The 17,205-nt window shown below is 37.1% G+C and overlaps 1 protein-coding gene across 1 annotated transcript; it reads right to left on the minus strand.

The window, feature by feature from the left end:
- Positions 1 to 2,619: 2,619 nt before the first annotated feature.
- LOC131938569 (HIV Tat-specific factor 1 homolog) lies at positions 2,620 to 11,298 on the minus strand. Its single transcript, XM_059296655.1, has 9 exons — positions 11,240 to 11,298; positions 9,377 to 9,578; positions 8,436 to 8,922; positions 7,248 to 7,317; positions 6,907 to 7,156; positions 6,142 to 6,311; positions 5,625 to 5,721; positions 4,173 to 4,262; positions 2,620 to 4,003 (listed from the first exon to the last, which is right to left on the minus strand). The coding sequence occupies exons 2-9, from the start codon at positions 9,536 to 9,538 to the stop codon at positions 3,443 to 3,445; spliced, it is 1,887 nt and encodes a 628-aa protein (XP_059152638.1). The 5' UTR covers positions 9,539 to 9,578; positions 11,240 to 11,298; the 3' UTR covers positions 2,620 to 3,442.
- Positions 11,299 to 17,205: the final 5,907 nt, after the last annotated feature.

A 17,205-nucleotide genomic window follows, 5' to 3' on the forward strand; every position in this document is an offset into this window, starting at 1 on the left:
CTTGTATTTTTTTATTTGTTATGGATCCTTACTATATAGAACGTACACTACATCATATTACAACTGTACATACCTAGTCTCTTAGAGAGATGACGAAGATAATGAATTCAAACTTGTAGATCGGAGAGAGAATCTTTGAGTTACTGAAATTTAGCGCTGTCAACTTTATAGACGGTGAAATGTGGGGACATCCCTGGTCACGTGCCCAGAGACCGTCCATTGTTGGAGATCTTTGACGTCATCGACGTCTTCAAGACAATCTGACGCGCCGGAGGCGGCTCGCGGTGTATCAATGACGTCATGTCGCATTGTTGTTGTCGCGTGATGGGTGCCGTGAGATCACAAACAAAAAACACAAGGTGGATTCAAGAAGGTGACGCTAGGTGCATGGTGTCAGATGACGCTGTGTGTGTGGGGGGGGGGGGGTCAGGTGGGGCTGCCCAGGTGTAAAAACTGGGCTCATTAGATCAGACTTCATTCTTGGAGAATCTTTTCGTCACGGATCATTGATGCCACCAACACAACAAAAAACACAATCAGAAAAAAACGCCGCCTCTACCCAAATACCCCTGAGATATGTCTGTGGTGTGAGACTAGTCAATACAAACTAAGATGCTTTTTGTATAGATAGTTGATACTCGGATCTTTTATGTTTGTTGTGGGCCAGGTAACTTTTTTCTCCGGCAGGGGGCGTGGGGGTGGGGGGTGGGGTCGCAGCTATCACGGAGGGTAGGGAACACTGGTTTACGTCTATACTTTCTGTATAAATTATAAACTTTTTATATTTCATACCGCCGGGAGAGGAGTGGAGGGGGAGAACATGGACGTGCTACAACATTACCCCCCTCCCCCCTGCCACTGCCTACCATGCTGGATTTCATCTTGTAGATCGGAGAGAGAATCTTTGAGTGACTGGCATCTAGCGCTTCTCGTTTTACAGACGGTGAAATGTGGGGACTTCCCAAAAGTTACAATCTACACAATTTTTTAAAATGTTTAAAGAGCCACTAACATTTTTAAGTGCACTTCGCTAGTGGAAGGCATGGAACCATAGCCACGGGGCTGGCCACAACACAGTTGTAGGTGACGCCCAACGGCTGTCAGCTGTCTATATACGTTCTAGTCTACTCCACCTACTCTAGATGTTTTTTGTTTTTTTTTTTGTTTGTTTTTGTTTGTGTAAAGTTGTTTTTGTTTTTACAGTATAATTTTTTTTGTTTGAAAAAAAATTGTAATTATTATGGAACTGGAGAGCCGCAAATTGCATGTTGCCGACCCTGACCTAATACAAAGGTTAACGTGTATAAATTATTTTGCTAAATCACCATCAGTTGACTTTTTTTGTCCTATCTTGGAATACCAGCGTATTTCGTTTGCATTTGTTTACTTGCTTTTTTTTTGTTTCATTTCACACACACACACACACCCATATATATATATATATATATATATATATATATATATATATATATATATATATATATATATATATATATATATATATATATATATATATATATATATATATATATATATATATATATATATATATATATATATATATATATATATATATATATACATATACATATATGGGGGCCCCGCTCAGCCTTAATCCGCCCCTGGCTTAAGATACTTCTGCATATGAAGGGATAGTTTGGCCAGCACTATGCCCAGCCGTCTTTGTTTTCTTTAACGTGAGTTAAGTACTCATCAGAGCTGGGTGGACTCATGGACGTTCTACTGACTTGGACCCGGATTCAAACTCGACGATTATAATATTTTATATGGATATTCTAGACAAAAGAAAAATGGAACAGAAATAGACCGGGCTATCCTTGGTCGGATTGAAGACAATGCTCTCTTTGAATATCCTAGATAAATCATCGCTGCACTGGTTTCGCATGCCCATGTGTTTCTCTACAAGAGCTACATCCACGAGCAAATTCCTCTGATATTAATGCGCGTCTCTTTTCTTCCCTGGTCTCCGCGAGAAGAATTTTTGTACGAGCCATCTGACCCGTGGCTTGACCCGGGGGTGAAGGATGGATGGAATCAGGCCTGATAGATGCACGTCTGCCGCACCAGACGACACGGCTCGTGGAAATACCGAGGCTCGTGGCGAGTGCAGGCCCGGGGGTGAGGGGTAGCAGGGTCGGGGTGAAGGTGTACATGGGGCGCGGTGGTCAGAGAGAAGGAAATGAGAAATATATGAAGGGTTTTTATTTTCTTGGAGGCGATGGGGGGGGGGGGGGGGAGAGATGATGGAGGGTCATGACAGGTTCATTGTTCTAGTTAGAAACTTGACACCAGTAAGTAAGACAACAAAAACAATGGTGCACCCCCCCCCCCGTTTGTTTGCTTGGTGATCTTTAATAAACTAACCCAAATAGAATATCACTGGGATTTTTTAAACTATAGCAATGAGTTAAACAATGCTATGATATGATAGCATCCAAGTTTCATTCAGGCATCTTATTAGGTACTAGTTTACAGCCTCTCATCAGACGAAATTGAAAAAAAAATTATATATATATATATATATATATATATATATATATATATATATATATATATATATATAACATACAATAAATAATCGAGACACAAAACCTGTATACAAAAATTATTTATTTACAACAAACTAGAAATCATTCATATTCTTTTATGAAAAGAATTCAGGATAAAATAAATTTCTCATTGACACTATACTTAGAACCTAGAGATATACAATCCTGACAGCTGTCTCTGTCTCATAACATGTAGATTTATCAGGAAGCAAAGAAAGTTTGTGGTTGTAATTTACAGTTAAATAGTTAACCCTAAGTTATTCAGCCTAAAAACTAAACTGGGAAATTTTATTCTTGATTATTTCATTTAAAATGGGTTTTTTTTTAATAAATTAATAAAATATATTGAGATTTTACCTAAATGTTGAGGTAAAGAATATTTACCTTTGTAACTTGCAATTATAATTATAAGGATAGAAATCTTAAGTTTAAACCACTCTAGAATGATCGCTAGTAAATTTCTTAACTCCTGGCAAAATGAAAATTTAGCGTAAGGGGCAATGACTCAACAATGTGAAATCCATAACTTCCTTCATACAAATATTACCTTGCATCATATAATAAAGCTTGAAATCATCAAACATAATGTTAGCCTTATACGCTCAAGTTTCTGTTTACTGTATAGCTATTTTAAAACATTTTAAAGCCATAACTATTTTTTTTTTCACATTAAAAAAATCAGTATCAATTTGTATAAATATCTCTTACATAAATTAAATTTGCGTTATAAGCTTTACAAATGTAATTATAAATCTATATAATTCCCTTCAGTTCAGTTCACATTAACACAATCTTCCACCATTCCTTCTGCAGAATTGATTAAAATCTTCTCATGCTGGACAAGCTAAAATTGTTTTTATTTCATTACTATTTTAAACAGCAGAATCACTATCTGGTTCTTGCACTACTGATCCAGTTGTCTCCCTTAAAGAGACTGAACCACTATCTACATGAGGTGGAGTTTTACTGTTGAGATCTGATGAGCTCTCTGGGTCTGTTTCCAGCTGAGATGGGTCCTGCAGGTCAAAGCCAGTGCTAGAAATTTCTGGATCAGCTGTCGGAACAGCATTAGTTGGCGGGACAGCATCACTTTGTGAGTCAGCATCCATCGTTGGAACAGCATCACTTTGTGAGTCAGCATCCATCGTTGGAACAGCATCCATCGCTGGATTACCTGACGGAACAGCACCAGCTCTGGCGGAGGCTTCCAGAGCCTTTTCACTCTGTTTCTTCCCTTCCAAAAAGGCCTCCCACTCCTGAAGCCTCTTGGTCCTCTCCTCCTCTGTCTCCACAATGTCGTACTTGCTTTTGCCGTCCCACGTTGTGGCTACCACCCTGTTCTTGGCAAACCATCGACCGTTGAGGGCAGCTATACAGCTGTCTGCTTCTTCAGGCTCCTTGAATGTGACAGACATCACACCTTCAGGGTTGCGCTGCCAGATAAAAAAATTACACACATTCAAATCTACAATAATACAATAATTTTTAAGAATACATGCATTGTAATTTATTTAAAGGCAAAATAATATTATATTTTTAAGATGATTAATTTATAATTGCAATTAGTGTAGTAACCTAAAAGAAAAGTCCAACACTACTCACATCATAGAGGATGACTTTCTTGACATCACCAAATTTGAGACACTCTTCTCTGACATCTGCACGAAGTTCATTGATCAGGGCTGGGTTAGTCTGGAAAGGGTTAAAGTTTAAAATATCACATTAGTTAATTAATCAGGGCTAGGTTGGTCTAGAAAGGGTTAAAGTTTAAAGTATCACATAAGTAAATTAATCAGGGCTAGGTTGGTCTAGAAAGGGTTAAAATTTAAAGTATTACATAAGTTAATTAATCAGGGCTGGGTTGGTCTGGAAAGGGTTAAAATTTAAAGTATCACATAAGTAAATTAATCAGGGCTAGGTTGGTCTAGAAAGGGTTAAAATTTAAAGTATCACATAAGTTAATTAATCAGGGCTAGGTTGGTCTAGAAAGGGTTAAAATTTAAAGTATCACATAAGTTAATTAATCAGGGCTAGGTTGGTCTAGAAAGGGTTAAAATTTAAAGTATCACATAAGTTAATTAATCAGGGCTAGGTTGGTCTGGAAAGGGTTAAAGTTTAAAGTATCACATAAGTTAATTGATCAGGGCTGGGTTGGTCTAGAAAGGGTTAAAATTTAAAGTATTACATAAGTTAATTAATCAGGGCTGGGTTGGTCTGGAAAGGGTTAAAGTTTAAAGTATCACATAAGTAAATTAATCAGGGCTAGGTTGGTCTAGAAAGGGTTAAAATTTAAAGTATTACATAAGTTAATTAATCAGGGCTGGGTTGGTCTGGAAAGGGTTAAAGTTTAAAGTATCACATAAGTAAATTAATCAGGGCTAGGTTGGTCTAGAAAGGGTTAAAATTTAAAGTATCACATAAGTTAATTAATCAGGGCTAGGTTGGTCTGGAAAGGGTTAAAGTTTAAAGTATCACATAAGTTAATTGATCAGGGCTGGGTTGGTCTAGAAAGGGTTAAAATTTAAAGTATCACATAAGTTAATTAATCAGGTCTAGGTTGGTCTAGAAAGGGTTAAAATTTAAAGTATCACATAAGTTAATTGATCAGGGCTGGGTTGGTCTGGAAGGGTTAAAATTTAAAATATCACAGAATTATATGAACAATTTTACACTGTACTTGAAGTTACATCCCAAAATAACAAGGTTATTCATGTCTCAGCATGGTGCATGAAAAATATTTCAACATAAATTACGAGGTTCGAAATAAGTAAATTACCCTGGCAGTCAACAGGCCGGAGAAAGCTAATAGAGTTCTCCTGTTTCTGTGACCAGGCATATGAAGGGATAGTGTGGTCAGTTTTACCTCAGCTGCTTTTACTTCCACAACACGTCAGGTACCCATTAGAGCTGGGTGGACTCAAGTAAATCAGATAGACAAGCACAGATCCAATCTCAAGACGTTTGGGTTAGCAGTCATGGACTGTAGTACTAGACAACCCAGTACCATATTTTCTTTAAGAATGTGATTTATTATTACAGTAATTCTGTACTCACTTCAAATTCTTGAATGTTGAACATGTTTTTTAGAATGACAGTTTTTTCATGTTTGCCTCGCTGGAATGGTAGGGGATCAGGACGCCAATCAAAAAGTCTAGAAAGAAAGAGAAGCAAACAAAACAAGTGTTTATATTTATGAGTGTAAATCACAACAATGGTTCTAAAGAACACAGTGGAATACATGTTTTAGTCCTCACAAAGAAAAGTTAATGCTGTGATAGAAATGCTAGAAATATGGTATATGGTATAACTTGGGAGACTAGGACAAGTGAATATGATGATAGTTAATGGTTGTGAAAGTAACGAATTTCTTTCTCTACTAGGATTTAGTTAAATTAATATTTCCAGGTAGGTGAGGGTCCTGTGGTGACTAGCAGAAAAATGTTGTAACAATATATGAATAAGAAATTTATATAACCAATTAAAACAATGCTTAAAACTACGTTGCTGAAATATAAATGTAAGAGACTAAGGCAGATAACTCTAGAAATAAAACTAAAGAATTTTGTCTTACTTTTGTTGTCTCTCTTTCAATTTCTGCTTGGCTTTGTTACTGAGCTTCTTTTTCTTCTTCTTGGGGTCGTATTGGCCCTTGAGTTCAAACTTGGCTCTCTCTACAGTGATGGTGTGCCCCCTCAAGTCCATTCCATCCACAATCTGAAGGGCCAAGGTCACAGATTCTGGCTGTAACAACAACATTTAACACTGATCGTGAGTCATAGCAAACACAATTCATATTCAATGGAAAGTAAAAATATAGTACTTGCAGCTCCGTGGAGCAGGTGAGGTAGAGTTCACCTGTTTCTGAATGTGTACTTGATCTGAATTAAGCATGGTAAACATGACTGGAAACATCCCTAACCATGCAACACCAAGGCAGCAAGTAAATGGCCATGTGAAACAAACAGGTTAACTCTACCTCATCTGCTCTATTACTTATCAAATCTGAGGTAGATTCAATATAGGCCTTAGTCATTGGGGAATTTATATTTTTTTATATTGGATGGCATGACCTAGCGGTAGAGCCCTAACTTGAATGTCTTGAGGTTGAAACCAGTTGGTGAAACAGCCCTGAGTCCACCCAGCTCTGGTGGGTACCTAGAGTAAAGGTGGCTGGGCATTGTGTTGACCATACTATCCTTTCATATTCCGAGGTCACAGAAACTCTACTTCACTTGCCCCATGGACCATCCAGTTCAAAAATGTTTTCTTAAAGAAAAATTATTTTTAATGTAATTCACAACTGATATTTCATACAAGACAACAACAGATGGTTCACCTTAATATATGTGCATAGCCCATCTCCTTTCATATTCCCCTCGCTGTCTTTGTACAGTTTGATTTTGGGTTTCTGTGTCTGAGGGTCAAACATGATGAGGCCACACTTGGACATGAGCTCTTTGAACTCCATCTCTGTGATGTCCAGTGGCAGACCAGTGACATACAGCTGGGTGGAAGAATCTGGACTGGGTTCAAACCAGCCTGAAATAAAAAAATACAGGTAATTGAATACAACTATGTGATGTCCAGTGGCAGACCAGTGACATACAGCTGGGTGGAAGAATCTGGACTGGGTTCAAACCAGCCTGAAATAAAAAAATACAGGTAATTGAATACAACTATGTGATGTCCAGTGGTAGACCAGTGACATACAGCTGGGTGGAAGAATCTGGGCTCGGCTCAAACCAGCCTGGAACAAAAATACAGGTAATTGAATACAGCTGTGTGATGTCCAGTGGCAGACCAGTGACATACAGCTGGGTGGAAGAATCTGGACTGGGTTCAAACCAGCCTGAAATAAAAAATAAAGATAATTGAATACAGCTGTGTGCTTAGCTGGCCAAGATGACAGTACTTTAGTCAAGAGATAACATCCATTCAGTGTTAATTTTTGGGTGACCATGTGGCCTTGCGGTAGAGCACTAGAATGCTAACTTAAAAGTCTCAAGTTAGAATCCATGTTCAAGTCTGAAGAAAGTTTCTGAGTTTACCCAGCTCTGATGGGTACCTAACTCAAGTTTGGAAAAGAAAAGGCGGCTGGGCATAGTGCTGACCACACTATCCCTTCATATGCCAACATCACAGAAACAGGATGCTGATTTTGTTTTCTAAATTCTGGACCTTACTACTGTTTCGCTTGCCCCATGGACCATCAGGTTTGAAAAGGGAATTTTACTTTTAATACTTTAAATGCAACTGTAGTGTGAGGACTACAACAGATTATTATGGTTAAAGAAATTTAAGAAAATAAAGAGTTAAATAAATAATAAGGATATCAGCTATGATGGTTGCTAGAATGAATGTCTTGAATTCATTTTCTGGCTAAATTTTATAAGGCATCCAAGTCCACTAAGCTCTGATGGGCAATATTTTGGCTACACAATACCTATAGGCCAACAACTAGCTGACCATTTGAAAGAAACAGATGAACTCTACCTCATCTACTCTATTAGTATCAGAATTGTGCTACAACCTGCATAGTTAAAATATTCAGTTAATTCTTGTAATCAAACAAGTTATTATACCACTCTAGCACTCTGGTAAGATTAAACTTTAAATGCATGCTCCTTGTGCTCATAAGGCAAATAGATTATAACCCTTGAACAAGGAAGCTATTCATTTATTTTAATTTTGCTTGTATGTAAAAAGCTGTTACTTCCATGTTAGTTTAGCACTTAACGATATTAACATCAGGTGGATATTATTCGTAGACAAGAAATTTTTTTATTGTGTCGAGCTAGATTGTAACTGGTCCTGCCAATAATTATATACAGAAAATAATAATTTTTTTAAAGCTGTCAAAAATACCTTCTTCTCTTGGTGGTTCTGTTGGTTTGTTTCCCTTTTCTTCTTTCCTCTTCTTCCCTTTCTTTTCATCCTTCTTGTTATTCTCATTGGTACCAGCAGCTGCTGCAGCACTGGCCCTAAAGTCAGGCAAGGCTTCAGCATCAGGGTGCAGCTTGTAGTATTCTCTATAGGAATCTGCATACTCCTTCCCATAGTAGTATAGATTGTACTGATAGTGCTCCTCAGATGTGGGGTCTGGGTCCCCTTCATAAGCTGTGGCAGTAGTGTTTTCATCAGAGGGTTTCTTGGAGGTTTCCTCAGATTTCTTCTTGCCCTCTCCGCCCTCCTCGTCTTCTTCTTCCTCAGGTTTGGGGAGTGGAGGCTGCTCTTTAGTGTAGGCATCGTAGTAGTTCTTCCAGAATTCATTGTACTGGGCACTTTCATCTTGTTGTTGTCCAAGGTTGGTTCCATAATTTATCTGATATTTTGCTATGAAATCCGTGTCTATCTGTGAAGGAAAAATTGTAGTATTTGAAATATAATGTACTAGCAGAAGCTATATGAAACATAAACTACAAGAGAAATACATGTAGTATAAAGTAATACTAGAAAGTACTAATGAAATGAAGTAATGACAGAAAATATGTGTAGAATAAAGTAATAGCAGGCAACACATATAATAATAATATCAAAGAAATTGTAATAACTGAAAATGTAAAAAAGAAAATTGCTAGACATTTTTAAAAAATTGTTAATCGTAGCTTTATAGCATTAGGAGCTATAATAAATATATTAAACTTGACAAATTGGTGGTTTGTTTATAAACTAAATATGCCATCTGATTTAGTTTATGTTACTGAAATTTTGTTTAAAAATGTGTATTTAACAGTATGAACTTGTACCAATAAATACAATCCTATTACGAAAAAAAAAAGCAAGTATTCCTAGATGAAATAGTATACCTTTGGAAAATAAGCTTTCCTTTCATGATCCCATTCCATCACAGTGCCATCATCATCTGTGTAAGTTATCCCCCTTGTGAGTGCTTCCCCCTCTTCTTTAGCCAGCCTTGCTAACTCTTCCTGTCTTAGCTGCATCTCAAACTCATCCTCCTCTTCAGCCATTGTGTTTAAAGTAGCTCAGCTTGTTTATTTATAAACCTGACTGAAATAGAAATAAAATACTTTACTATGTTACAGAGTAATCACATCATTTTTCAGGCAATAAAAATTGAAACAACCAAGACAAGTATAAAATCAAATTAGACTGCTAAGTTAACAAGCTTAGTAATAATTGCCACTGATGAAAACATAGTACATAGCTCATCTTTTTTTATTAATTATTTACTACTGAAAAGTTTTAATACAATTATTTTAAAATATGTAGATCTGTAACTATAACTGGTCCTGCATAAAACAATTATGTAACATTTAAACATAAATCCTCATAAAGCTGCAAAATAATTAGAATCTAGATTCTAGGTCTTGGTTACCAGTAGTACTTGAGGGCAAGTTGAGGGCCTACCCATTTTTAAATACTTTTTTAATAGCCTAAATTTTAAATTATTGACCAAGGCTATTCCCAGCCGGTTGGGAATAGCCATATTGGGGCTATTCCCAGCCGACTGTGAATAGCCCCAATACGGCTATTCACAGTCGGCTGTCATTTCATGCTAAATACGACTGTGAATAATATCTTACAATAATAAAAGCATTTATTGTAAGTGGGGAGTGAAGTATAGATTAAGATAGCAGTGCCATTTTTATTGTGTTATTTCTTTTTAAAAAGGTTTTAGGGTTAAAGTTTAGTTTAGTTTTTAGGCTCATATCAGACATATTATCTGCTACAGGCTAAGTAAGTCATAGATGATCAATTAAGCACTCTAAATCTATACTAGACTAATAGATCTGGTAATTTTAAAATAAATAATACTAAGCATCAGTTTAGTTGGTTGTTCTCATTGCTATTCAACTATCAATTACCATTAAAAATTCACATTATCACATACAATAAATATAAGGTGAAATAGGATGTCCTTTTTCATCAGCTATAATTCACAGTTTCCATCAAACTTTTGTGTTTTTTCTCTTAGCAAAAATCTACGGGCAGGTCCTTTTTTTTTGTTTGCTGATATGCCAACAATAAGATCTATGCCACAAACGAAAAGAAAAATTAACAAAAGTAACCCTTCCATGAGTAACTAGGAAAAACATTTTCCCAGTAAAAAATTGCGTCAGTAGGGTTTGAACCCGCACCTTTTGGCATGAGAGTAATGAGAGTCACTCCCAATGTCTGCTCATCCACACATCTTCATACTAAAAATAGGGTATTTTTAACATTAAATCTAGCAAAAACGGTCACGACTGTGAATAGCCCTTATAAATACTAATAAATAATAAATAGTAAAATTAAAAATAGGGCTATTCAAATTTTCAAATGTAAGCTAAATTGTGGGCTAAATGGATACTTTTACTTTTAGTCTTTAGATCTAGATGTATAATATCTAGATCTTTTAGTGATTGAGTGGTGAAGATCTAGATCTAAGGGATCTAGATCTATATCTAATATCTAGATACAGTACGCCAGAAGAAAACGTTAAACGTAGTTCAGACGTCCATCGCGTTTGACAGACCTGGGTGGTGACGGTGTCTTGTGTGTTGACTTCCAGTTTTATAAATAAACTAACAGAAATAATCTTATGTATTAATTTATTAAAACTATTATTTGCGCCTAATTAGTCACTCTTATTGTATTATTTGGATGTTAAATTTATACTAAATCTAGATCTAGATCTATAATCAAAATCTGTAGGTCTATTTTCTTACTTTTTATTTTGAACAGGTTTGAAAATGAAAAATATACACTAGCTGATCAGGCTAATAACCGATTACAAAGAAATTTACCATAATGTATGTAAACAGAGACTGACTTGGAAAATATTGCCTTTCCTTAATATTTCTACTATGAGGGATATGTTCTGGAGACAAAGTTAGAAAAAAAAATCAGTTTGCACAACCTATAAGGCACAACAGAAAAGGGGGGGGGGGGGACTTCAAATTTTCGGGAGTGGACTTCGAGGGGCGTTACTCCTTCTCCCAACACTAAAGAGATGGCTGAAAGTCCTTGAATGCTTTCCACTAAGATGTTTCTCAAAACGCTAAAAGAAAAATCCTCATACCCGTGCCCTTGCTTATCCTTCTGTTGGCAATAAACCTAGAATTTAGTGAACATAATGCTTTTCATTTTTTCCCCAAAATTATATACACTAACATGTGTTATCGGGCCTAACACTAACTTTGATGATAAGTCGTCGGTAAATTACTAATTTCACTATATATTATAAAAAAGACCAAAACCATTCCCAAAATGACGTCACATAGCTCGAACCCCACTCCAGACACATACTATAAATAAACTCGGCATATGAAGAGACAGTGTGGTCAGCACTATGCTCAGCCGCCTTTACTTTCCCTAACGTGAAAAATGTACCCATCAAACTGGGTGGACACAGGGAGTGTTTACTGACTTGAACCCGGGTTCGAACTCGAGACTTACGGGTTAGCAGTCCAGCTCAGAGTTTCTTCCAGGCATCTCTTCCGGGGGGGGGGGGGCGAACGAAATGGAATTTATATAGGAAATATATACTTTTGACAGTGTCCGCCCCCCCCCCCCCCCCCCAAAGCCAAAGGCGATTGTTGTCCCCCCCCCCCCCCCCGAAAATTTCAAAAAAGTCTGGAAGAAACACTGGTCTAGCTCTCTACAGCTAGACCACTCCGCCTCCTAGGTAGGAGGAGTGACAATCACACAAAAGCGCCACAATTAGTAGTGTTTCATTCACATATTTTTTCTTCCAAATGGCACTTGAAATTGTTGCAGGGAGACACTGGAAAGTTCCGGCTGGTGGAAAATGGTTAAAGTACATATTTTCTTTATACATTTTTTTTCTATTTAGTCCTGTGGGGGAGGAAGGGGGGGGGTAAGACCTGAAAGAAACATTGTATTTTTTCAAAATACTCACGTCTTTTTCACTTTCTCTGCGCCGTGGGTTTTCTTATTGTTCTTGATCTTAATTTGTGGATTGCATGATATGCCTTGTCTGATATTATTTAATGTTTGCCTGTTTTCCGTAGGGCCTAGTCTTCTAGACCTTTTCCGAATTTCTTGACCCACATTGTTCTGTCTTCTCCCATATTGAATTGTTAACTACTTTATCAACCCAGTTTTAAATTAAATATTTGAGTACAATAAAACACATTTTAAAAAGAGTTGAAGTTTTTTTTTTAAATCGTGTCATCATCTATTCCCTATTGAGCTCAAGACACATTGGGCCGTAAAAGAGTTTTTTTTCTCTACTTTTGCCGGTCTCTGCAGCTTTTTCTTGGCAGTCCTAAAGGATGGTCCCGCAATTTGTCAGTTTATTTCTAATGAGTGCCTCCACGTCTTCCCTTCTTTTTTTTCCCAGAGGCGTTAATGTATTCCTGTAATGTCATTTGGGTGAATTCTTAACATGGGCCTCATCCAGAACCATCTTCTTTGGATAATTTAGGAAGTTGCTGCTTCTATTTCCATTTCTACCATTAGAGATAATGTTGAACCTGTTGATGTCTTTTATCATTCAAACTTAGTTTGGAATAAGTCCAGTAATCTGCTGGTGACGATTAATTGTTACTTCCCAGCATTCGAAGCCGGTTCCCAGAAAGAACCGCAACGGAAAAAAGCGCAACGGAAAAAAGCGCAAAACAAAAAGCGCAACGGAAAAAAGCGCACACGGAAAAAAGCGCAAAGAGAAAAAAGCGCACACAGAAAAAAGCGCAAAGAGAAAAAAGCGCAAACAGAAAAAAGCGCAAAGAGAAAAAAGCGCACACAGAAAAAAGCGCAAAGAGAAAAAAGCGCAAACGGAAAAAAGCGCAAAGAGAAAAAAGCGCACACGGAAAAAAGCGCAAAGAGAAAAAAGCGCACACAGAAAAAAGCGCAAAGAGAAAAAAGCGCAAACGGAAAAAAGCGCAAAGAGAAAAAAGCGCACACGGAAAAAAGCGCAAACGGAAAAAAGCGCAAACGGAAAAAAGCGCAAACAGAAAAAAGCGCAAACGGAAAAAAGCGCAAAGAGAAAAAAGCGCACACAGAAAAAAGCGCAAACAGAAAAAAGCGCAAACGGAAAAAAGCGCACACAGAAAAAAGCGCAAACGGAAAAAAACGCAAACTGAAAAAAGCGCAACCACAAAAAGCGCAACGGAAAAAAGCGCAAAAAAAAACGCAAACAGAAAAAAGCACACACAGAAAACTGTGCACACCGAAAAATGCACAAAGAGCCATTTTCGCACAAAGACCTATAAGGACTAGATGACACATTTATACATGATTGTTAGGGCTGCTGTGAGAGTGTTGTGTTTGCATTCTATAACAACCCGTTTCTATCGCAAAACTTCACTCTCTTTCTTCCGAGTCATCAAACATGCATTCGCTATATCTCTCGCACCAACATTCATTCGCACAAAAATACCCTGATAAAATACACATCATAATCATTATGTATTTAATATTATTTTATCATGATGTACCTATATCTACCTACCTACCTACCTTCCTACCTACCTACCTACCTACCTACCTACCTACCCACCTACCTACCTACCTACCTACCTACCTACCTACCTACCTACCTACCTACCTACCTACCTACCTACCTACCTACCTACCTACCTACCTACCTACCTACCTACCTACCTACCTACCTACCTACCTACCTACCTACCTACCTACCTACCTACCTACCTACTTACCTACCCAATATATATATATATATATATATATATATATATATATATATATATATATATATATATATATATATATATATATATATATATATATATATATATATATACGGGTAGGTAGGTGGGTTAGTTGGTGGGTTCGTGGGTAGGTAGATTTTTTGGTGGTGTGTGGGAAGATGTGTGTGTGAGTAATTAGGTGGTTGGGTGTTTGCGTAGAAGAGAGTTTTATCCAGACATCAGTTCGGGTTTGGGGGGGGGGGGGGTCTCGGCCCGAAGAGTCTACCGTCTACCCCCACCCCCCCTTCCCCCCGAACGAAATGGAATTTATACTTTTAGATTATGCACATTTCCTACTGAGCCAATAGAGCACTACATCAAATAGTTAATCAGTTTAACAATGTAGACACCATTGAAGTAGGTCCGAGACAAAGCCTGGTGTTATAATAAAACTACATCTCTCTTTGTCCATTATGCTGTTCAACACATGCTTTGATTGGTGTTAGGATTGTTACATATAAGTATTTGCGTAGATTTAGAGTAGCGTCCTATTTGTTTACATGTTTTCATTACCCTTCAAACTATAGTCTATTTTAGTTATATTGAGATTAAAGAATGTAAATAAATAGTACAAACAATTATGTAGCATAGAAATGATTGGTATGGAAGTGACTTAACGCGCAGAAAAAATAGAGGTTAGGTAGGGAATAAAAGGTGGGGTTAGGAAAGTTTGGGGGTCCATTCTCTAATAGGCAGTCTATGTCTCGTTCGTACTTTCAAACAATAAAGACGTTAATTGTATACAGACTTCGTGTTGGTTAATTGTTGACCCTGTCCTCACCTCACATCACAACAGTTGGGTGACGCTTACCTTGTCATGTTAAAATAAGTAGCATGTAATTGATTTAGTTCGAAGTGAATTTTCATACAAGCCCAACGCACTAATTAAGGCTGTCGCAAAAGATATAACATATGTCAATGAATTTTCATTAAAAAAAATGATATCTCGTGCAGTTTACGAAACTAACGACCATCGCCCATACTTTTCTTTTTCCGCGCGCCAGATTTGAATACATGTTTAGTGTTCATACTGACAGAAGAAAACGCTTTCATTCCATTGTTTGTGTTACAATTCTTTTAGAATACACGGCTGTTTTTCCATTCTCTTTTTGGTGAGGCCTAGTATATTCACATCATACATGACCTACTTTTCTTACTATATACTTAGTGTAGTCTACAGAGTTAGTGTTTTTAGTATTCACAAATAATATTCATTCTCAGCTTAAATGTTATAAAAATGTTATGATTATGATGTGTGTTTTATCAGGATATTTTTGTGCGAATTAATGTTGGTGCGAGAGATATAGCGAATGCATGTTTGATGACTCGGAAGAAAGAGAGTGAAGTTTTGCGATAGAAACGGGTTGTTATAGAATGCAAGCTTGGGACTAGGGAGCATGTACGAGATACTCCGTGTAATGCCAATATAAAGGATAGTTTTATGTTCATTTATTCGAGAATAGTCGTTGAATAAATAGTGAACAAGAAAAAAGTAGACGTTGTGTCAAGCGATTATCGCCTGTATCGTGGTGATGTGAATGCACATGGTAGTGGTATGCTTTAAGTGGTAGTATATCGCGTCAGGTCAAACACAACACTCTCACAGCAGCCCTAACAATCATGTATAAATGTGTCAACTATTCCTTATAGGTCTTTGTGCGAAAGTGACTCTTTGTGCATTTTTCGGTGTGCACAGTTTTCTGTGTGTGCTTTTTTCTGTTTGCGTTTTTTTCTTTTTTTGCGCTTTTTTCTGTTGCGCTTTTTGTCGTTGCGCTTTTTTCAGTTTGCGTTTTTTTCCGTTTGCGCTTTTTTCTGTGTGCGCTTTTTCCCGTTTGCGCTTTTTTCTGTTTGCGCTTTTTTCTGTGTGCGCTTTTTTCTCTTTGCGCTTTTTTCCGTTTGCGCTTTTTACTGTTTGCGCTTTTTTCCGTTTGCGCTTTTTTCCGTTTGCGCTTTTTTCCGTGTGCGCTTTTTTCTCTTTGCGCTTTTTTCCGTTTGCGCTTTTTTCTCTTTGCGCTTTTTTCCGTTTACGCTTTTTTCTCTTTGCGCTTTTTTCTGTGTGCGCTTTTTTCTCTTTGCGCTTTTTTCCGTGTGCGCTTTTTTCTCTTTGCGCTTTTTTCCGTTTGCGCTTTTTTCTGTTTGCGCTTTTTTCTGTGTGCGCTTTTTTCTCTTTGCGCTTTTTTCTGTTTGCGCTTTTTTCTCTTTGCGCTTTTTTCTGTGTGCGCTTTTTTCTCTTTGCGCTTTTTTCCGTGTGCGCTTTTTTCCGTTGCGCTTTTTGTTTTGCGCTTTTTTCCGTTGCGCTTTTTTCCGTTGCGGTTCTTTCCGGCCACCTTCGAAGCCATACAGTAGGACGCTAAGGTAATTGCTTTTGATGTCTGCATGTGGTCTTGGAAGAGATTTTTTCGATCGCCATATTTTTGCATAGTGGAAAAGGCATCTTGCTTTACTTTAAAGATGTATGTTTAAATTTCAGTGGTGCAATGTCCTTCATAATTGACAATGATGCATAAATATGTAAACTATTTTACTTCGTCCCCACTTGTCTGTTGTTTATTTTAATAGACTGTTGGTTATTTGTATTTTATTTCATAATGTGTAATATTTAATTAATTTGAGTCCGTTTGCAAAAGAAATAAGTCTGTTCAGTTTTCTTTTTTTGACTACTAAATAGTAGAGTTAGGTCGTCTGCAAAAAAATCGCAATTCTAATTTGTTTTTGTATCTTATTTTAATTGTTAAAATTAAAATTAGACATCGCATGCGTCGTACACATTTGCTCTTCACCCGGTCACTGAAAACCATGTTTATATATTAGGCTATAGTTGTTTGAAAGTATCCTTTTAAAACTGCTAAAGCAAAATGCAATAAACTGCAATTTAAAAAATCCGGTAACGGTAAATCCAACAGAGTAACAAAAAAAAATCTGCATACTATAATGGAAAACAAAGTATGCAAATGTTGCTT

This window comes from Physella acuta, unplaced genomic scaffold (assembly GCF_028476545.2).
Source record: "Physella acuta isolate Inbredline_101_S28 unplaced genomic scaffold, ASM2847654v3 ptg000248l, whole genome shotgun sequence".
Taxonomy (NCBI): domain Eukaryota; kingdom Metazoa; phylum Mollusca; class Gastropoda; family Physidae; genus Physella; species Physella acuta.

Excerpts from the sequence above, each read along its gene's own strand:
- LOC131938569 (XM_059296655.1), bottom strand. The coding sequence starts at position 9,538 with ATGGCTGAAGAGGAGGATGAGTTTGAGATGCAGCTAAGACAGGAAGAG. Across the intron at positions 4,263-5,624 it reads TCAACATTCAAGAATTTGAA|ACTAACCCAGCCCTGATCAA; the intron begins GTGAGTACAGAA and ends AACCCTTTCCAG. Across the intron at positions 4,004-4,172 it reads AGAAAGTCATCCTCTATGAT|CGCAACCCTGAAGGTGTGAT; the intron begins GTGAGTAGTGTT and ends TTTATCTGGCAG.